Source organism: Aulonocara sp. 'chitande type north' Nkhata Bay, linkage group LG6, assembly GCF_057382095.1.
Source record: "Aulonocara sp. 'chitande type north' Nkhata Bay isolate Kocher_YH1m ecotype deep benthic linkage group LG6, A_spYH_male_GT1.1, whole genome shotgun sequence".
Classification (NCBI taxonomy): domain Eukaryota; kingdom Metazoa; phylum Chordata; class Actinopteri; order Cichliformes; family Cichlidae; genus Aulonocara; species Aulonocara sp. 'chitande type north' Nkhata Bay.
The window spans coordinates 33,671,417-33,693,724 of record NC_141349.1 but is presented as its reverse complement, the minus strand read 5'-3'; the positions used below and the strand labels follow the sequence as shown (position 1 = coordinate 33,693,724).

Below are 22,308 nucleotides of genomic sequence, written 5' to 3'. Positions count from 1 at the left end.
TACTGTAGCTATATATCTATTACATTTATAACATTTTTGTATGGTTCCTTTTAATGAAGAACATTAAAACTGGCTTAACTTGCAAACTAGGCCAGGCAACAACAGCATACCTTTCTGGGTTTTTTTTTTTTTTTGATAAATGATATTTCTGTTTGTGAAGAAGCAAATTGTTTTTTGTTTTGTTTTTTAACTGAAACCGCCACAAACACTGCCATGGACAAAATACCGTTAAGATACTATATTTATTTAGGTGTAAGTGGTGCGCTGCTTTTATTGTGAAAACCTGCTGCCCCCCCACGCCTCCCCAGCTTTAAACGTTTCTTCTTTTTTTTTTTACTTTAACTTACAAAATGTTGTTCGTGCGTTTTTAAGTGATCCTGTTTCTATCCCGTGTTTTTTTCGGAGTCACTATCCTTTACAGAGCAGCGAGGTGAAGTTTTTTTTGGAGGGGGGGGGTGAAAAATGTTTTACTGTCTTTGCGTTTCTTGAAAAGCAAGACCGGAAACTATGTTTTTTAAACTGTGGTTTGCTTTACAGGCTCCTCGGTCACAACCAGCACACCAGCTGGGGCGAGGATTTCAGTCACAGCGAAGACCCCTGGAAGCTGCAGGAGAGGAGATACCACGTTCGCCTGGATAAGACCGCGAAAGCAGCCACAAACCTGTATGTGTTTATATCCACCACACCAACTCCAGCAGAGAGCTTTATCAGGAGGGGGGAGAGAAAGGGTGGCACCAACGACGGACGGAAGAGGACGCACCACAGCCAGAGCGCACAGTGTTGTGTTTGTTGGACACACACATGCCAGCGAAAACTAGCACTATCCAGACCTAAGGAATTGCTTGAGATTAGAAGTCACCGCTGTTTGGTGGGTGGGTTTTTTTTAATCCCACCGAGGAGATCCAAGGGTTTTCTGTATTGCTCTGGGGATTTTCGCCTTCTTTGCTCTAAGGGAACGCGAGGGGAGGAAATCCAGCCTCAGCTCCAAATATCTAGAGACTCTTAACTGGGTCTCCTCTCCAAACGCAGGAAATACGGCCTGGGATAAAAGTTTGGGAGCTTTTTGGAAAGTGGAGGAGGTTTGTGGCTGACGACTTGCACACGTTTTGCGACTTTTTAAAACCGGGAACGTTTTCTGCTTTTGGAGCTTCTGGTTTTCTACAGAGGAGGTAGAAGAAAAGCATTAAGATGTTACACGCTGTCGGTGTTGTTATTTGCAACAGTTTTGATCATCACTATTTATAGACCAGCCTGTTCCGACCGAGGGTGTTCCTCATAGCTGTATGTTTTGCCAACTGCGCGCAACAAGTTGCAGACACTCCCAGCAGAGGCAAACCTACCGTACGCTAATTTGGGCCAGCGGATGGTAGCCTATTTTCTGCTCTTCTCTGTTCTGATCATGCGTCTTTGAATAGCGCATACCCCCTCCCCGAGCCCCTCTTTGGAAGGCAGAGGGGAAACAAACGGTGGAGATCCGGAGAGGGAGTTCAGGAAAGGACGGGGCTGGATCCGTGGGAATAGGCCTGCCTGTCAGGCCTCTTATGATCTGGGGTTTGGACTGGACAGGACTGCGAAATAACTCGGTGTGGAATATTTGCAAGGGCCCGCTGTAAAGATAAAAGGGGAATATATGGGAATAAGAAATGCAAATCCTCAGCAGCCTGAGCCATGCAATGACAGTGGATGTAGTGGAAGGTAAAGCCGCATTCATTACAGAGCTCAAACTTTAAAAAGGAAATAAGGGAATTAAACGTTTGCCCTTATTTTAGGCAAACGAGAATTTAAATATTTAGTACTTAAAAACATACATTCTGTGTAAAGGGAGAATAAAGCTCATACATTACTTTTTTGAAAACAGTTTACTTCTTTTGATCCTTTATAATGAGGGAATTTAAAGTGTCCACGCGTTTTTGTGTCAGCACTACTTGTTCATAACACAGATTTTAGGGTTTTTTGTTGTTGTTTTTAAACAAGGAGTGTAAAGGGATCATTTATCCGCATGTTGTGGAGATAAGAAGGGACAGAGTAACTTTTGTAGCCAGACGCCTGTTGACAGTCTAAATCTAGCATCTGCTCACACAATGAAACATTCGCCTTGAATGCTTTCCCCCCTACCAAACAAACAGTGCTATTGTGGAATGAGGGAACTCGTAAGGGTTTTTTTTCCCTAACGGCATCTAACTGTAATGTCAGTAGTACCGAAATATTGCGCACACTCAGAGGAGGTCATTTCCAGTCATGTAACGACAGGGCCGACTTGATAAAGGCACAAAAACAGATGCATCACTAAAGGCTCCTTTCCGAGAAGGATGTTCTATTCAGGAGGCAGAAAGAGTGATGACGGTGTTTTTACCGCAGCTGGAGAGAAAGCCGGGCTCATACCCAGAGCCTCTTTGGAGAAGGATACATGTAATGTGAGTACTGACGCAAACCCGGGGTCGGATAATGGACTGCTCAAGAAACTGGAACGGCGCGTCTTATGTGAGTGAGTGTGCGGGCTGCTGCGTGCGTAGCAAATACGTCTGTCCCGTGCTCACCATTCATGCAGTGTGATTATTCCAACAAACACCTTTGCTCTCGCTTCCCCTCTGTCTGCCTGTTTGTCACTCCATCACCGCCGCCTCCTCCCTTCTCCGCGTGCCACTTGTGCACACACGGCGCCCACGCACCGCGTCTAATTGCCTGAGCAATCATCGGGAGATATCAACATAAAATATTAATATCTGACACCTCGTCTCCGCGTCACACCAGTCAATATGGCCACTCTACAGCATCATCGGCAGCTTCTTATGCGTGACACGGAGGTGGCATGCGACTCCAGCGGGGACGGCGCCGTGACAGTGCGGATTACCAACAGCGCGCCACGTGTGCATCAACATGAGCCCCTGAGGGCTGCCAACAGTGGGGGAGGAGGGGCTGCTGCCCGTGGGGCTGTGAATAAAACGAACCCTAACACCCACAAATGCAGCATCTCCTCCAGCTGCAGCTCGGCAGACTCCAGACCGGCTGTGACCTCCACATCCAGGGTTCACAGGAAGGTACCGCAACTGTTTGAACGCTCTGCTGCTCAGTGCTGGGACCCCAAGTTCGACTCTCCCATCCTGGAGGAGGCGTGCCAAGAGAGGTGCTTTCCTCAGACCCAGCGGCAGTTCCGTTATGTGCTGTTCTACCTGGCAGTAGCATCTGTGGTCTGGGGGGTGTACTTTGGGGTCAGAAGTGACTGCTGCAACCCCGTCACCTTCCTAACCCCTACAGCCTTCTTTTTAGTCTTACTAGTGCTCCTTTTTTTGTTTACTTTCACAAAGTCATACACGTTGCTGTACAACCAAACCTCCTTGCTCCTGATAGCGTTTACCTTCGCCATCACATTAGCTCCACAGATACAAACCGATGGCTACACTGGGCTGGAGAGGGCCGGTGGTGGGAATGCCTCACATCCCTCACAGGACAGCACACCAGTATGTTCATCCCCTTGTATTTCCTCTGTGGGAACCTTTTCTTTGTGCATGGAGGTGCTGTTGATTTTATATAGTGTCCTCCATGTCCGCCTATATGCCTCTGTGATGTTGGGGCTGCTGTATTCTATATTATTTGAGGCATTAGGATGGCTGCCGTTCCTTCAAAAGACTTCTGACACTCTCCGTTGGCTGGGACCCGCCAAAGCTCTGCTCCATTTGTGTGCCCATGTGATTGGCATCCATTTGTTCATTATGTCAGACGTGCGTTCTCGCAGCACGTTTCTCAAAGTGGGCCAGGCTATCATGCATGGCAAGGACTTAGAGGTGGAGAAGGCCTTGAAGGAGCGCATGATCCACTCAGTCATGCCGCGACCGGTCGCAGACGAGCTGATGAAGCAGGGGGACGACGAGGGCGGTGGTGAGAACTCTGGAAAGAGATATTCCTCTGGTGCCTGCTCAGCCTCAGCAGTTTCAGTGAGTGGCGGAGGGGGCAGTGGAGCTTCACAATCCCAAAGTGTCACAAACTCCAAGAATAACCCCCACAACAATCACAAACGCAAAAAGACCTCAATCCCTAGTGGGCAGATAATATTTAGGCCTTTCAACATGAAACGCATGGACCCTGTCAGCATCCTTTTCGCAGACATTGTGGGTTTTACCAAAATGTCTGCCAACAAGTCGGCACCGGCCTTGGTGGGCCTTCTCAATGACCTTTTTGGACGTTTCGACAGGCTCTGTGAGCTAACCTGTTGTGAAAAGATCAGCACTCTGGGTGATTGCTATTACTGCGTAGCAGGCTGCCCTGAGCCCAGACCGGACCATGCCTACTGCTGTGTAGAGATGGGCTTAGGCATGATCCAGGCCATCGAGCAGTTCTGCCAGGAGACACGTGAGACGGTCAGCATGCGCGTTGGAGTCCATACAGGCACCGTCCTGTGTGGGATTCTTGGAATAAAACGCTTTAAATTTGACGTATGGTCAAATGATGTCAATTTGGCTAACTTGATGGAGCAACTGGGTGTGGCAGGAAAGGTTCACCTATCAGGAGCCACTGTGGGATTCCTGGATGACCGTTACCTGAGAGAAGATGGACGTGTGGCAGAGAGAGCCGGGCCGAGCGTGATGGAGAAACTGAAGGGTAAGTGGTTGTTCAACTTTCTTTGCATGACAGTCACACAGAGAGGGTTGCTGCCTTTGAATTCTGCTTAGACATGGATTATTATTTTAAAAGATATATTAACAAATTAAAGATTACCAGTTGGTTTATCTTCAAAGTTCTTTGAGTTTGTAACATTTGCACTGAACACTGGACTGGGATAAAGAGCTAATTAGCTGCTAAACAGCAGGAAGAGCGGGCTATCACATTTCAATAAATTCATACAGGTGGAAGCTTGAGAGCTAACTAATCTTAGCACTTGGTCATTGCGAATGAGTAGGGTCAGTGCATGTCTAGACAGCACTAAAATATGTTATCTGACCAGTTATTCCTGCTGAAACAATCTACCAGCAGAAGTGGGAGATCAACCTTAAAGACTAAGAGATTAGAGCACCAGGAAGAGACACAAGTTTTGGTTTCTATCAGTTGGATGTCATTCAAGTAGTAGTCAGTTAATATGTTGTCTCTGCACGGGGGATTTTTGACTAAACCACTGCAATACATTTAAACTCTTATACAGCATTCAATGCATATTTATAATGTCACGTTGTTGCTCAAGGACATATATCACCCTCTCCATCAATACCCTATGACAGTAATGGTTTTGTGGGGATAAAAGTGCTATTTGGGAGCACAAGTCTGCAGACAGAGTCTTGTGTTATTGTGATTAGAACCTTTTAATTTCCCAAAACAACAAATGGATTTGAAGTCCTCACTACAGGCAGGAAACTTGCATAATATTGACATAAATGGATGCTTGTGGCACAAGGGTAACAGGATAGGTATTGGCATATACAGCAGAGATGGCTTAGATTTGTGAGCGTGACTGATACACAAAGTTTATGTTTGATCAAGCAGTTCCCATGAAGTCAAACAAGGTCAACGTGGCTGCACAAATCAGGCACTCTTTATTTAAACCCAGTTTCTAACCATCTGTTTTGTGCTTCTCAAAGTAAAGAACCTCCATACGTGACTTTTGTTTTCTCAGCGCTCTCAGTCAGTGCTGTGTTTGCTGCATATTTCTGACTGTGTTTGGGATTTGTCGTCACGGTCGGGCAGCAGGAGCTGGAGATAGCGGTTGATAATAGCAGGACTGGCTGGCTTTACTGTTCTGAGGCAGGTATTCTGTTGGAATCCTCTGGATTAAGCAGGTGTTCATCGTCGTGTGACCACCATTTGTAGGAAAAGGAGGCGATAGGTTGGAAAGACTAGACAGACAGCAGAGAAAGGGTTAAAAGTATGGGACGAAATTGAAGCTTTATGCAACCTGTTCAGCATTTACAGGGTTTGGAGTCCATGAGTAAATGATTCATAAAGTTTGCTGAGGAAAAAAATGTATAGGAATTTTTTTGTTCTTGGTGGTTTAGGAATCTCAGCAATTCATACAGTGGGGTTACCGGGATTAAAGAGCAGGATATTTTATTAAGTCCAGTTAGTTGCAATAGATTGCTTAGTCATTCATCATGTGAAAAATAAACAGTGATTGTCACAGCCTCCCAAATACCAATGCTCGAGCCTTTTCTCTGCTGGTGGTGGTTTGATTAAGTTAGGACTCTTAAGACAAAACATGACAGACTTCTTTCATAATTTTTGATAATTAAAAAATGATAAATTGTGATAATATGACACATAACCACCGGACATATCTTTTCCTATAGACACACAGAGTGTGTCTCAATAGTCTGCCGAAAGCGGCATCAGTGGAACTAATCTATCCAGCAGGGAATTCCTCGTGGGCCGTCTAATCTTGGGTTGCTTGTGAAAAGAGACTGTCTGTTCTATTGTCAGGCCTTATGTCAGAGCGTATTCACACTTGGCTCTAAATGGTGCCATCACTTTCTATTTCTAGACTGGCGAACAGTGACAACATGAGATATTGACAAGCAGCTTTTGTTGAGGGAGAGAAAAGTGGAGAATGACATCTAGTTTCCTTCTGAAACAGAAACCGTTTCCTTCCTTCAGGGAGAGAGATGAGAATAACAGTTTGCTTCTGTTGCATAGAGAAAGAGATGGGTTTTTTTGTTTGTTTTTGGTTTTTAAAAGAGCAAAAAACGAGAGCCTAGATCCAGACTGGATTTTTAGAGATTGTGCTGATATGGATAAACTGACAGAAATTGCATTTGTACATAATCAATATGTAATTTTAAAAAGGGAAATGCGTTAATTAACGTCCCAGCTATGTATTTTACAAACAGCTTAATGAATCATCTGCTCAGCTGTGATGCATACTCTGCTGCCGACAGTGCCAGGTGAAATGCATTTGGAACTACTCAGATTACAGCAATTTTCACGGTTTTCCAGTACGTCCGGTTCAGGATCATTTCCACAGTTATCCTTTCTCATGAGTAGCACAGAGCAGGAAGTAGTCTGCTTAAGATGCAGTCACATTAATGCAAACAATCCATGTGGTTTAGGGAGGGAGGGAAGGGAGCTGCCTGGATAAAGCGTGCAGGAAACGCCCACACGCTAGCAGCAAATGTAACAAAATTCACACCTTTGCACATCTTCTGCACTTTTAAATCACTTAGACTTGAGAGCTGGCAAGATGAAGACCAGCTAATCAGGCAACATTTGACATTTCTGTTCTCATCTGCATGTTTGGAGCTGCAGTGCATGTGTGATTGCAGAGCAGTGATACTATTTGTAAATTACCCACCAGCATCTTTTTATGCATTTTGTTCTGTGCAGTGGTGCACATCGACGTGTTTGTGTTTCAGAGAATCTCAATGTAGAAACTTTTATTGAGAAATATTGTGTGAATATTAGATTGGAGAAAAAGGCAGGTAATGAGAAAGGTAAGAATCGGCAAGCTAACCAACTTTTGTAGCTTTTCCCAGTGTTAGTTTTCTCACCTTAAACCAGAGATTTGTAAAGCTGCCAGAATATTGTGCTCTTTAAGACATCTTTGACTCTGAAGATAAACTGTTGCAACTGCTGTAGCCAAATGTTCCCATTTGGACATTTTTCTCAATTTATTGTGTAGTTATGGCCTCTCTCATCTTCATTCGGTCACTGTCTCCAAGCTAGCTTTTTCTGATATACTGCTTATTGACTTACTGTGAAATGCTAACTGAGCTGTCCCATTTCTCAGCGTTCCCTTTGTTATCCATACGCCTCAATTTCAAACACACAACCCTAGTCAGTTATTGGGTTTGAAAATAGGTTACAGAGTAGTTATTAATCCCCGGTACCTTTAATCTCAGACAGTTGCGAAACTGAGATTTTATGATTCACGGTGTCCGTTCTCCTTGTCTGACACGAGTGATTAATTCTGTGCGTTTCTTCGGTGTTCTCCGTCTGTAAGCTGCGTTTCCCCCTCCTCTTCACCCCATGTCGGGGTCTTCTTCCCTTTCATGTACCGCATCTCTCCCTCTGCTTTGCCTCATCCTCACTGTGTAACACATTCATTGCCTCAGTCTCCCACCTGTCACCCAGGCCTGTACATGTGGTCCTGTTGTGTAACAGTGCTTTAGTGCTGTCTGCTGTCTGTCTTTAGTCACAGCTTTGCTATAGATCCTTCGCTAGGCTGAATGAGCCGGCTCCGGTGTCATGCTTCCATTCATTCTCTCTCACTGAAACACCACTTGCCATTCTCTCCTTTACAAATACTCAGCCTGTATCAGAAATGCAGTTTGTGCAATGGATGACGCAGCTGCAAATCACATCTCAGTGCACCATGAGGAATCTGTTTTCTTTACAACTTGCCTTACTTGAAAGAAGAAGAAGAAGTCATAATTTTTTAACTATGTGGTAGTTATAGCAGCGCTTCTTAAGTTACCAGTAATAAAGTTGAAGCGCTTTCACGTCCTGCGTCCTGCGTCCTGCATCCTGCACTTTGGGTCCAAATCCTCCCTCCAGCTCAGTGGTACATGACAATTTCCATTTACCTTTGCTCATTTGATGCATATCTATTCACACCCACAACTGAAAAGCTCCAAATCTACAGCAACTTTTTATTAAAGCCCATTAGGCCTGTGTGTGCTGCTGTATTTCTTTCCTGTGCATGTGTGGTTTTTTTCTGCTTGACCTTTTTGATGTTATTGTTCGTGCTGTCAGATTTTACACACAGTTTATTTCCAGCGAGATGATTTTTGCATTCTCAATTTTCCTGCTTCGCCTCGTATTTAAATCCTGCTTGTGTCACTGATTGCTCTGCTCAAATGCTCGTGCCGCCTCCGTCCTCTCTAATCCAGGCCTGCCATATCTCTTTTAGCTTCAAGCACACAAACACACTCAGATTTCACTGCAGGTGGTGAGGGAAGCACATTTCTGTCGCGTATTCGTGTTTAGCCAGTTTCTTTATCCCTGCTTTACCTCTTGCGCTAATGCGCAATGTTTTTCCTTTACAGTACAATATAGCAGCCTGTTATACGTCTGCTAGACTCAAGGTATCAGCCTTGAACTGTTCTCATGGTATCATGGCGTAGCACTAGCGCCTTTTCAGTTTCGATTTGCGTCTAAACTTGGTGCCCGTGTGTATACATATTTGTGTGCTTGCACGTGTATACATGCAAGCTGCATGCATTTGGCTTTTTTCCACACACGCTCGCACACATATTTACAAAATGGTCCATCCTACTCTTGCATGGAGTTTCAGTGGAAAGTCCATGCCCTCAGGCTGATTAGTCTTTGCTAAATCAAACATGTCACCTAAATATGCAGTTGCAAACAGCAGATCCTTAGCCGTACCAGGCCAGCCCTAGTGTGTCACGGGGCTGTCCGTTTGTATTCTTTTCACTATATTTGGCGTCAACCACTGTTTTCTGGAGGTAAAGGTGACTGGCTCATTTTCAGCATTTCTATTAATCTCAGATCTTACATGCTAGCAAAATCATTTACTGTGAAAGCCACCGTGCACGTTCCTCCTATCTGTCTCAACACGATCGGGGTATTCATGGGTCAAGTGACAAAAGAAGTTCCAAATCTCATGCAAATACATTCAAAAGCTGCCCAGACAGTGACTTTCACACTATGTCAAAACAAGCTTTCCTTGGCTCATTAATTACATGTAATGTATATGGACTCCATTTGAGCTGTTTCAGTTTAAAACCATGGTGTTTTCAAGCCTTACTGGAACACTTGAACAGTGATTTAATTAGTTAGAGTTTTGCCAGTATAAAGAAGTATATTCTGGATTTGCTGATCATTTAGCTGATCAGTAAAATAACACACAAAAAACCCCAACAACAACCAACACTAAAACCCCCCTAAACAACATCACTGAACATTTATCAGGCACGCACATGTATTGATGAAATGTCTGGTGTGGTAGATAATTAACCATTAAAAACTGCTTTATAAATTGACAGTATGATAAAAGGATCATTATTGAAACCAGTCTTTGCACAAAAGAACCACGACAGCTGCACAGGCCAAAGAGTATTTCATGCTTTCGCTCAGTAGCTGCAGTTTCTCAGCTGTTAATCCTGATTTTTTGATTTTTAACAAAACCTGTCAGGAGGAGATGATCAGTAACACAGAGACAGAAACACACAGCAGTGCTCTCGCTGCCACGTTATAATTTGCTCTGCTCTTCAGATCTTCACCCTTCATTGGGAGCTACATCACCGCGCTAGCTAGCCAAACAAAACGTGGGCTTGTGCTTCCGCCTGTGTGTGTTTTACAGTAAAGATAAGAAATGGCTGATCAAAGTCTTTGTGTCTTATGTACACAGAGGTGCTTTTACTGTACACATCAGTTGATCACTCACAGGTGAACTCAGGTTGCCGGGGTGGCTTTAAAACGCTGTGTGTTTGTTCATCTCTTTCTCTTAGAAAATCTTTTTTTGTCTCATTTCATCTGCTTTTGCAAGGCTCTCTCATGGTATTGTCACGTGCATCACCTCGATCTGTTTGTTTGGAGGAATGCGTTCACTGTAAGGTTCAAAGGTCACTTGAAATCACTTCTCTAGGTGGTCTTCCAAGCGGCTCCGTGTCTTTCGGTATCCACTGCGTATGATAAAAGTGATAAGTACAAAAGTACAGTAACGTTAGAGCTGAAAACAAAGGAAAAACTAGGTCTATATATATTTTAATAAACGTATGGGCATATAACCACTTTTACTACTTAATGTTTTTACTCGAGGTGTGACAGACATTGCAGGCAATTAAAGAGGACCAGGGCTTATGCTTATCACTCACTAATCCTGTAAGTCCCATAAAGCGCAGTATGAAACGCTTTATGGGACTTGATGGTGGTAACATACTAGTAAACAGTTCTGATTTAATTCCTCTAGCTTCTTTAAATGCTAATCTACTGAAATCCTTGGCAGCAGCACTATTTTGATACTTATATTATTACTTATAGGATTTGCACATTCGCCTAACAAGAGAAAAGATGCTCTGTTTGATCCTGAGAGGAGCCACAAATCCCTTTGGAGTTATGTGAGGAAGAACATGTGGCATAAAAGTCTGCCAAATCAAATCAGTTACCTGCAGTGGCAACCACATTTATGAAGCAGCTAAAGGTAGCTTCTTCTTGTTATTTGGGACTGTTTGTTAGGTGTGGTGTAGTGTTTGACCACAGCGGGATGTAAGCAGTGAAAAACTTGTAGTTTCTGTATGTAGAGCTCCTTTTTTTTTCAGACACAGGCTCCAAAATCAGTCTTTTAATTGGAAATATCAAACATTTCACTTATGATATGTTTTTTTCCTTTGAAAAACTTTACAGATTATTTGTTATGTTTTCATTTTAGGAAGTTTACATTGATTTCTGACACGTGTTCTAAACTGCTTAAAAAAATAATTTTCCAACTATTTCATCAACTCTTTTGTTTGCTGATTGGCTCTCATGCAGGAGGTCGGTCCCTCCTGGATAATCTAACCTCAAAATAGTCATGTTTTACGTCACGTTGGACCGCACTTTGGTGGTTCAAATCCACCATCAGGCCGGGGCCTTTCTGTGTGCAGTTTGGATGTTCTCCCAGTGGCTGCGTGACTTCTCTCCAGGTAGTACACCTTGTTCCCAAAGTCTAAAGCCATGCCGTGAGTGGGTCAGGTTAATCGGTGACTTTAAATTGGCTGTAAGTGTGAATGCGAGTATGAGTGGTTGTCTGTCTCTTTGTATTGGCCATGCAACAGGCTGTCGACCGGTCCAGGGTGCACCCTGCCTCTTGCCCCATGGTAGCTTTAATTGTATAAGCAGAAGAAAATGAATGGATGGACGCATGAAGCTGGACATGACTGTGAGATGTGTATCTGACTGAGAACCTAAAGAAAATATCTTCAATTCATATGGTAGCAACAGTCAGTCACAAAGTAGTGAAGCCCTCCTGTTTTACTGTAACTAGAATCATAAACTGCAAAATGAGATCATACTGTACTGAGGAAGACTAAACTTCTAAAATTCATTTTAAAGATGTTTACTGAAATAATAAAGCAATTTTCTCATAGACTTCCGTATAGTCAGGGTTCTTTTTGCAGCCTGTGGTGGCCTTTAAAAAGAATTTGATCTTCTCCATCGGCTTCATTTTTCACACCTGGAGTCAAATATGTACATCCTTGAAATATAGTATGGAAGCAACACTGCAGGCATGGATGGGGAAAAATATGATCCAAGTGAAACTAAGCTGAACGAGTGAGATTTTTGTAGGCGTAGCAAATCAGTTTGTCCTGATAAAGCTGTGTGTGCGTGTTTTAGTTCATATTACTACTTTTTTAAATTTAAAATGATTTTCAGTTGACACCTGATGAAGTTTAGCATAATGTGAAGACGTTCAAAGCCGAAAAGCATAACCACCGTGACGCTGCTCTGCTCTCCAGTCTTGTACATGCACAAATTGCTCAGAAATGACTTGCAAAATGGTCTCCTGCAGTATTATATTAAGTACATCCTAATTCCATTACCATTAATGCTCTGTGTGTCCCAGAGAGAGAAATGATGTTGTAGATCTGATAGTAAATCATAATGTAACTCTGACTGTCAGGAGCCAATGAACCAGCAGAATATAATAGGAACAGGACCTTTCTACAGATGGTCTTCTTTGTCTCGATTCTAACAGAAACACAGTTTCCCTTCCTTCTAACGTCTGAATGACCTGTAATAACGCTCTGTTATCCTCTGCATCTGTTTCTTTAAATAGATCTGTAGTAACAGTTAGTTTTCCCTCACCCAGGCAGCTGTCTAATCACCTTGCTGTTATTCAAACAACCGGCTTATTTCACTAGAAGTTTGTCATTTCCATTGCCCAAGAATGACATGACTCAAATGTGTATGTGTGTGTGTTCAGTGTTGATAAGCGTGCCCGGCCCTGTCCTAGTCTGATTGCAGATGTATAGCAAACACAAACATGCATTTGTACATGTACATGTACTTAAATTAAATTATGAAGTCAACCTGTATTAGAAGTAAATAAATCTAACTCTAACTCGAACCATTATAACCCAACAGCGAGATGTTTGAAAGTAGCCAAAACTGCCTCCACTCTGTGTTTTAAAAATCAAACTGGTCCTCAAGAAGACTACACACACAGACACACACAACTACATTTAATCTATAACTAGTCTTTTCTACGACCTACACCTTACTCAGGAGTCACCTGCATAGCTCTGTCCATCGTGAGTCCATCATGTATTTGTGTGTTTGCACATGCTCGTGTTCATATTTGAGCTTCAGTGGAGCTTTACCTAACAGCGTTGGCACACGTTGCGCTGTCTTTACATTTGGTGTATGTTTGCCTGCGTTTAGCTCATATCCAGAAGTCTTCAGCATGATCACATGAAGCCATGTGACGGTGCTAGAATATGACTTGTTGATTGTTTTTGTTGGTTTTTTACTTCATGCAAAGGTGCCACCCTTTGTGTGAAGTACAAAGGGTGGCATATAGTGAAATAGCTAGCACAGCTTAAAGTGGAGACTAAAAATGTCAACATTAGGTAGAGATTGATAAAGCTGGCTTGTGTAAACACAAGAATCGTGTGAAAACACAATAAAAATCCCGCTCTTTATCAGTCCGGGTGTTTGGGGACGAAATTCCGATGAATTCGTTCAGAGGCACACAAGAAATGTGGGAGGACTCGGAGAGTAGATGATAACATTTATTATGTTCTGTGACCGGGTTTAAGCCATTGATATCATGGTTATGTGGTAAGATGCAGTTCGTGCCATCAGACCCTGAGAGTTTTTGCCTTGTCATGGTCATCCCTTTCACCATTGAATGGTAGATTGCCATAATAATTCACTTTCTGGGGGCAAAGGCCTACCTGACACTCCTGCCTCGCTGTTACTAATTGACCAGCTCAGAGATTTTATGACTGGTAGAATCGCAAAAATTGAACGTGTTCACGTTGGCGCGTGGCTCAAGGTTGTGCCATGGACATCTGCGGACTTTCATTTAGGGTTTGCACACGACACAATAATATGTCTAATTTGCCTGCTAGTTATTCTGCTCTTTATGTCTGTTTGTGTAATCTGACAGCTGTTTAAAATTCCACATTCGTAGCAGCTGCGCGTGTCAGTTTGGCAGCATCGTGGTTTGCCTCTACTGCCCTGTGAGTGTGTGTGTGTGTCTGTGTGTGTGTGTGCCGGCTATGGTTTGCTGGGGTGGTGCTGTGTTAAACGGCTGTTCTGAATAATAGATACGGAGCGCAGCCCCTAGCCTGTTAAAAAATCCATGAGCTTCCGTTGCACTGGTTTATAAAAGCCGAAGTGCTTGGAGAAAAAGAGTTTATAGCCTGTGAGGGGAACAGGCAGAATAAGATTTGGGCAGTCACATCCCAGATATGTCAAGGCATGAGCAAAGAATGGAAGACAAACACTTTGCTCAAATGTTTGACTGGCACATTGTACTGCAGGCAAGGTTTTGTGTAGATGTGTATTTTTTTCCTTTTTAAGTGTGTAAAATTTTCTTTTTAAATATCACAGCTGCAATGGAAAAAGACAGGGAGGCATTACATTCTGGCTTTTACAGTTTTCTGTTTTAATTGAATGAATTCAAAGAAGTTTTGGATTTGACATATTAGGACCGCTGTGTTTTACTTTACACTGTATGCTACATACATAGTGTTCCCTATGTATGCAATGAGTCATTTGAACGATCACATATTATGAGATGTTGTCACAGACACATCATTCATTCGTTTAAAAAACAAAAATAGCAAACACCCCTGGATGCAGAGCCACTAACTCAGTTAAAAATAGCAAATGAGTTGTTTAAGGTTAGGCTACAAACAAAAGCATCTATAAGCTTGAGTCTCAGTTTATTCTGCCTCTGACATTGCCGCGCTATAAAGCCACTGGGATAAGTCGCTGTTACTCAATGTTTTCAATGTTTTCAATGTTGTAATTAGTGAAAATAAAGTAATTTTTAACAACAAAAACAGATTTTTCGTGCCTGGGTTTTATATGTTTCTGATGGCACGTGGGTCAAAATGACCTGCAAGCATAATTATAGAGACACGGTGCAAGCACTCCACAACACAGTATCCACAGTCAGAATAATTTCACTGAGTAAAAGAAGGAAAACTCGCATTAGTAGTTACAGTTAAGTAAAAAAAATGGCAATCTGTAGAAGATTTCCATCTGTTCAACAAAGGATCTGATTTGCTGGGTGTGGCGACTTTTCGCTAACCTGCCAAGTTCAGTCAATAATTTCCTTTGTTTCCCAACATGCCCTTTGGTCACATAGAAGACGTGACTGCAGGTGTGAGACCTTGAGAATTAGCATATCCGAGAAGTGCATACATACACATAAGTTACATAAGTTATGAGTTACTGAGTGTTTTCTTAAAACACTTGTTTGTTGTACCCAAAATAGCCAGTGGTTCATAGAAAGATGGGCCTAGCTTCTAACCCAGCCATGGTCTTTCTGTATGGCGTTCACATGTCATCCTTGTTTACAGCTTTGCTCAGGTTTCTCCTGCCATTTAAAAACACGTTCATGCCACGTATAACGGTGCCGGACACTCCCACAAAGGAGATTCTCAGTTTTCAGAGTTTCACTTTCTGGTTACCTTCACAAAGGAGGTTCTGTTTTTGCATGCATGTCTTTCTGTCTGTAAACAAGAGATCTCGAAAAGCTTTGAATGAAATCTGATGAAACTTTGTATGAATATAGAGTGGAGTCATGTTAACAACCCCTTCATTTCTGCTTATATCCACCAAGGCCTTTAGGGTAAACCTAATGATCTATTGGTAGAAAATGGATTAAAAATCATTATAACTTAGAAACTATGAATTTTACAAGTGTGGTGTGTGTTGTCAACTATATAGAAAGTACCATATAAAGATGTAAAATATCATGTCACATTTGACCTCTGACCTTTCCTTTAGTGTCAATAGATATATCTGAATGTCAAAGTGATAATAATGTTATATAAGGAACAATGAAATGAATGCCACAGATGTATTAAATGCACATAAATCATGAAAAAAACAATTATCTATTGTTTTTATTGAGCCAATAACAAAAGCCTACAAATATGTTTAAAAAGAACAAAGAAGACAAAAAACAATTCTTTTTCCTTAGAAGTAAATACTGCCCAGACAGTGAGCTGTTTTAGTGGAGGTTTGCCACTGAACAATAACATGGCAGAAGTTCTTTTTCCAAATATCTTTTTAATAGCCTTCAAAAAACCTGTATCAGTAAAATCATACTATAATAGGAATGCAAAGTGGCATCCCTTGGTGGTCTGTGGAAAGAGAGAGTTGTGTGACATCAGTGGAAAGAGAAAAAGAGGGAGGGGAAAAAGAAGAGAGGGAGCATATTCTGTGGTTATGACCTTTTCCCAAGGATTTCCCACAAACTAGCTTTGGGCAGCAAGGAGGTGTGTATGTGTCTTTGTGACTGTGTGACTGGACATTGTGAATCTATGGCAGATAGCAGAATGATTCACTCTGTGCAACAGTTGTTCTCTGTAGTGTTGCAAATCAAGTTCATTTGCACCAGAAGCAGATAAGATCTCACGGAGACAATAAATATCTGTCACCGCACTGCATGTGTTTTGCATTAGGTTTAACCACCACACTATGGAGTCAAGATTAGTATGTGCCCATCCGTGTGCGCATGCATTAAAAAAACACACACAAAAAAGTGATGCATCAGTCGTCATCAGCTCTCCCGAGCAAGACCAAGGTTGGTCATTTCTTCCTCAAGGACTTTCCTCTGCCGCTGAACAGCAACCTCCCCGGGCGAAACTCAAGAGACTCTGCGAAGTGAGACACTTAAATGCCTTTTAACAGCTGTGTGTGCGTGATTGTATGTTTATCAGAGTGACGCAGTGGCAGTTGGAGTGCGTCACTTTTCCTGTCAACCCGCTGTACTGCATGCCGCGCACTCACACACTTGTAGGACCTCCTGATTGTGGCGCAAACAAACTGCGGGTGATGAAAATGCTAATATGTTTTCTTAAAACACGATGTTAATAGGAAATCCCCATGACCCCAACCTTAATCCGTTAATGCCAACTCCAAAATATGTATATGAAAAAACAAAGTCAACATTTTGTGTTGTTTGTCAGACTTTTACAACTTTTCCTGATTAGACCAATTTAGAAATATGCGAACAAACCCTTGGGCGACGGGACCAAGGTCTCGTGTTTGACCAAAACCAGAGAAGAAACCCACCAGGGTCCCTATAGACGCTTTATTAAATCCCAGCAATGACATTTAAAAGATCAAGGAGGTGGTGCAAAGGAAAAGAAATGGATGAAGCAGAGGGAGAGAGTGAGGAACTCCCTGGACTAAAATGATGGCTCAAAAGAGGGAAGGGAGGAGGGATAGAGGGATGGATGAGAGGGAGGAATGGGAGGGTATTTGAAGGAGGATCGTGTGAGAGCCTCATCCCTCGGTTCCATCAGCGTGTCCAAATATGGAGGCTTCTGCTATTGTCGAGCCCTGTTCTCAAGACCCGCCACGGACCAGGGAGAAAACTGGAGGATAGGAAAGGGAAGGGCTGGAGAGGGGAAGAGTGAGCGGTGGGAGAAAGTTGAAGGCAGACAGCTGAAAAAAAAGGGAAAGAACAAGACAGCAGAGACGAGGCAGATCAACTATAAAAATAGGTAGCGAGAGGTGCTGCGAGATGTAAGGTCTGGCGAGACAAAGGAGAAGAAGTTGAAGGTGAACGTGAATAAAATTGGACAGTTGGAGGATAAATCTATGAAAGGGGGAAGCAAGTTTAAATCTATTTTTAGCTCTGGATTTATTTATTTCTGATTGTTCAAGCAGCAAAATGAAAGAATGAGAAAACAAAGAACGATGGAAGTTCTTTAATTAGTCTGCTGAAGTGTCTCCATCCATCTTTTGTATTCACATACGTTCACTTCTCTGTGTGTGGGACCAGAGGGGAGTCAACGACCTTTGGGTCACTGTTTTGATCATGTGGTTGGAAGTTGCCATAAAGTCAAAGGTCATTTGTCAGGAAGTAGTGAGTTGGGAATGAGCCATCTCTCTGGGGATGGTCTGAAATGTCAGATGTAGTTTTAAAACATTTGCCCAGACATTTGTCTCGGTATGCTTGTTGCACACTTGTACACATTTTTTGGATCAAGTCTGTCTCGATTCATGTTTACGTTTGTGCTTACGAATTGTAGAACTACCTTTCAGGAGTTTATCTTTATATGTACTAAGGGTGTGTATCAATGCAAAGCTGCAAAATCATTCAGCCTGTATGTACGAGCAAATCATTGTGCTGTATGACATCGGAAAGTGAAAAAGGCCATCACAATTGATCAAAGCTTTCGAAATTATCTGAAATTCATTTATATTAAAGATAAAGTAAGTCATTTTTAATATTATTTAATTAAAAAAAAGAATGTTACACTCATAAATATCTATTGATTATTAAATCTTGCAACAAATTGATGAATGCATCATTATAAAGTTTGATTTAATCTATTAAATATGCAAAGGAGCAGCTGCTGGTTTTTTGGAAGTCGCCATGTTGGTCTCCACTTTGAAAATAGTGGCCGAAACTGATTTCAAATCAAATCAAATCACTTTTATTGTCACATCACATGTGCAGGTACATTGGTACAGCACATGTGAGTGAAATTCTTGTGTGCGAGCTTCACAAGCAACAGAGTTGTGCAAAATACAATAATGTAAACAAGCAAAATACAAGAATGGCTACATCTGAAACTAATAAATATATGTACAATATATAATAGTATATGCATTTCTGGATGTGTATACTAAATATTTTTCTACGTGTGTGTGTGTGTGTGTGTGTACACATATTTTACAAATTAAATAGAGTAAACAATAGATAAAATATATAAAAATATACAGAGTTGAGACATGTGCAAAACAGTGGCATTACTGTACAGTATGGAGTGCATAATGTTGAAGTTCCAGTAGTGGAGGTGAGGTGTCTATGACGTGTTCAGCAGTCTGATAGCCTGATGGGAGAAGCTGTCTCTCAGTCTGCTGTTATGGGACCGGATGCTGCAGAACCTCCTTCCTGAGGGAAGTAGTCTGAACAGTTTATTTCACCATCCTGCCTGATTGCATTCTATGTATGCGACTCGAGACCAGCCACGTAAAATAATTTAAAGATCACAGATATCTCTAGCTAACCATTTCACATTTGTACATGTGTATTATCTCTTTTGAATTACGTCTTTCTCATCTTCCTCTTCCATTCCTGTCCCCCTCTCCTTCCTTCCACATCATCCTCTTCCTCCTCACCTCAACACTCATCTCCTGAACTGAAGTCAAGGCTCTAACAAGCAAAAATTTGCACAAATATGCTTATTTATCGGCCCAATCACTTAGTGTCAGAAGATTATACATCTGACCCTCCTGTCACCAGCTTGTCAGGTACTGTTAGGCCAAAGCAGCAACTTTTACCGACACAAAGGTTCAGGAGATCTTCAACAAATCACCTTAGTAGGATTGTGCACTTGAATTGGTTGGGGTAAGAAGACAGTAGTCATTTGACTGCAATCTGACATCTAGCAGTGGTATTTTACACACTGTATCTTTAAAATTAGGCTCTAAAATATTTGTATTTATATTCCATATAATTATTTGTCATTTAAATTGTTAAATTAAATACACTGTGCGTCACATCATAGGAGAATTCCCCTGGGATAAGCATTGGTTCCTGGTCCAGGTGTTTTCAAAGAAGGACTAAATTCCTGGGGAATTTGCCATTTTCCCAAGTACTACTAACTGCACAGGAGTACTTCTGGAGTACGTCATAGAAATCTCTTCTCTTCAAAGGTATACTACAGGACTTTATAAACACAAAATTCAAACTATTGAGCATCCGCCATTGTAACAGTATATATAGTGTAAATAATGAAAGAGTGCAGTAGGTGCTCTTTAATGTTGATAGAGTAGCGCGTTTATATGTGTGTCAGTGTCAGGGAGTTGGGAGTCTGTTTTCTGGAGAGTAATTTTCTGTGTGTGCATGTGTGTGTTTGTGTAGCACGTGTGTGTTTGTGTAGCACGTGTGTGTTTGTGTAGCACGTGTGTGTTTGTGTAGCATGTGTGTGTTTGTGTAGGTGAGTATGTGTAGCCATGATGTGTATGGGCTTCAAGTGTGCATGTGGAATGTGACGACTCAGCTTTACTTCCTCTCCATTCATCTTCGTGTCTCACTGATTGATTAATTGATTCATGCCTGTGTGGATCTGGTCTGGTAAAACCAGCCGTGCACGTGTGTTAAGAAGTTGGGAGATGGTTTCTAATGTATGAGACTATAAGGGAAAAGAGCAATCGTACCGCATTGCATTACCTTCGATGAGTCATACGCTTAGAAAATGGTACTTTTGTGTGTGCATGTTAGTTTGATTCATCCACTTTATGTGTCTCCCACATGGAGATGCTGCATATTTCCTGAATACGGTATACGCTAAGGAGGTAAGATATGCAAAAAAAATAAAGTTGTTTTTGTTTTTGGTTATTATAAATGTTATGTCATCTGGTCAGTTGTGTCATTTTTAAGTTAAAGTTGCGTGTTAATACAGCTGTAAAACTAAGAAACTTGTCATAAACAAGGCATAGCAGATAGCAAACTGAAAGTAGCTGTTGCTTTATGTGTCAACACTACTGTCATATGTGGTTAGTTTTGACATTGCGTGTTGCAAATATTTTCCATGACCACACTGGTACATTTCGGCCTTCTCATTAGGATGTCCATTCATTCTTAAATAATTTTAGGGTCCAAACAAAAGCCACAAGGAGCTTAAGAGACACGTTATACTGTTACAAAACATAATTGAATTCATAAAGAAGCTAGTCCAGCTAATACAGGAGGAGATAACATCGGAGCTGCTAATGTAAAATCTCATTTGCTGTGTTGTGATTTATTTATTTGTGTGTTAGTTTATGATTTAGCAGTCTTTAGCAGGCTTTAACCTCAATAAGTGGGTTCAACGTGTGTTAAGGTCATCTAATGCAGATCTATTAAATAAAAAAAACAAACATTATGAAACGATGCATGGACAGATTGCGAAAGGATGAATAATAATAAAGTAATAATTATTGAAACCCACAGTTCGGTTTGTGTCCTTTTTTTAACCACAGGCCTGAACATTTGATCGCAATTAGAACATGAAGCGAAAACAAACTAGAATATTCTGATGTATTCCCAATATATTTACCAGTTCTGTTACCTGAATGATCTGAAAACATTGCAACACAGCTTCACATGGCTATCACGGAAGATGTAATCACGACGAGCTCTGAGTTGTTGCATCTCTGATGTGTGCACGCGTTTCTCTGTGCGTTTGTTCGTGCTTCGATAAATTGGAAGTTTGTGCAGAAAACAACAACAACTGGGTTTTATCCTACATGCAGTGCCAGCACGTCTTATCTTATCTGGCTCTATAATTTAAAAAAAAATTTTTTGAGTCTTGTAACATACATCAAATGTTGTTTGATGTTAATTGACAAAGAACAGACAACATTCTTGGGAGTTGGGGGGCGGGGGTGGTTGCTGGACAGATGTAATTTTCTGTTGCAGCAATGCACGCACAGAGTTTGAAATGTTTGTTATGAAAATCATTGACAATGGCTTAGTCTGGAAAAATGATATGCGAAAGGAGACTAAAGAGGAAGAAACTTTAAGATATCCTGCCACGTAATTTAGGTTGGTCAGGTTCTTAACTCTGTTAGATGTCTAGGTATATGGCTAAGTGTTTACAGCATGAGCATTGTGGTGTTTTTGTATGTGTGGTTGTAGTATGTGTAGCTGTCCCCAGCTGAACCCTTTCTGCTCCAGGCAGCTGGTCTGAATAAATCAATAAAGCCCGTTGAGCTGCATTGAGGCTTAGAGTACTGGTGTCAGTTTCTCCCAGAGTGCTGCCTTTACAGAGCCTGTAGAAGATCAATAGACAGACACGTAGTAGTGTGCTGCCCTTAGAAAGCAGTAGATACTCATACCTTTGAATCCATGTGCACAACTATCAACCTGCTGTGCACTTTACTGCTGGAAAACTTCATCTTTTCACTGTCTGTTATATCAAGCGTTTAACTCCCTCAAGGTTTGTTTTAGACTTTCAAGCACGCTGTTGACAACGTTTGAAATCTGAAATGGAAGAAGAAAAGGAATGTGGATTATGCCAGGCATTGTGAGGCTCAATGGCCTTCAAAATACTCTAGGTCGATTTCACCATCTTTACAATCTGTGTGCCGCTTGCTAGTGCCTGTTTTTGAGTTGTCCGTATCTTTGTCTGTAGCATGTCAGCATTTTTGTTATGAAGAAGGCATGTTGGAGTAAGAGGGAAATTCACAAAATAGATGTTTGTCTAT

General features: G+C 41.8%; 1 protein-coding gene across 2 annotated transcripts in view; it reads left to right on the top strand.

Annotated features, from left to right (window-relative positions):
- Positions 1–561: 561 nt before the first annotated feature.
- Positions 562–22,308, top strand: part of adcy9a (adenylate cyclase 9a) — a 49,652-nt gene continuing 27,905 nt past the window's right edge. For both annotated transcript variants that reach the window (XM_086296438.1, XM_086296437.1), the window contains exon 1: positions 562–4,596. In XM_086296438.1, the coding sequence (XP_086152564.1) occupies positions 2,757–4,596 (1,840 nt within the window). In that variant the 5' untranslated portion in view covers positions 562–2,756. The remainder of the gene's footprint in view (positions 4,597–22,308) is intronic.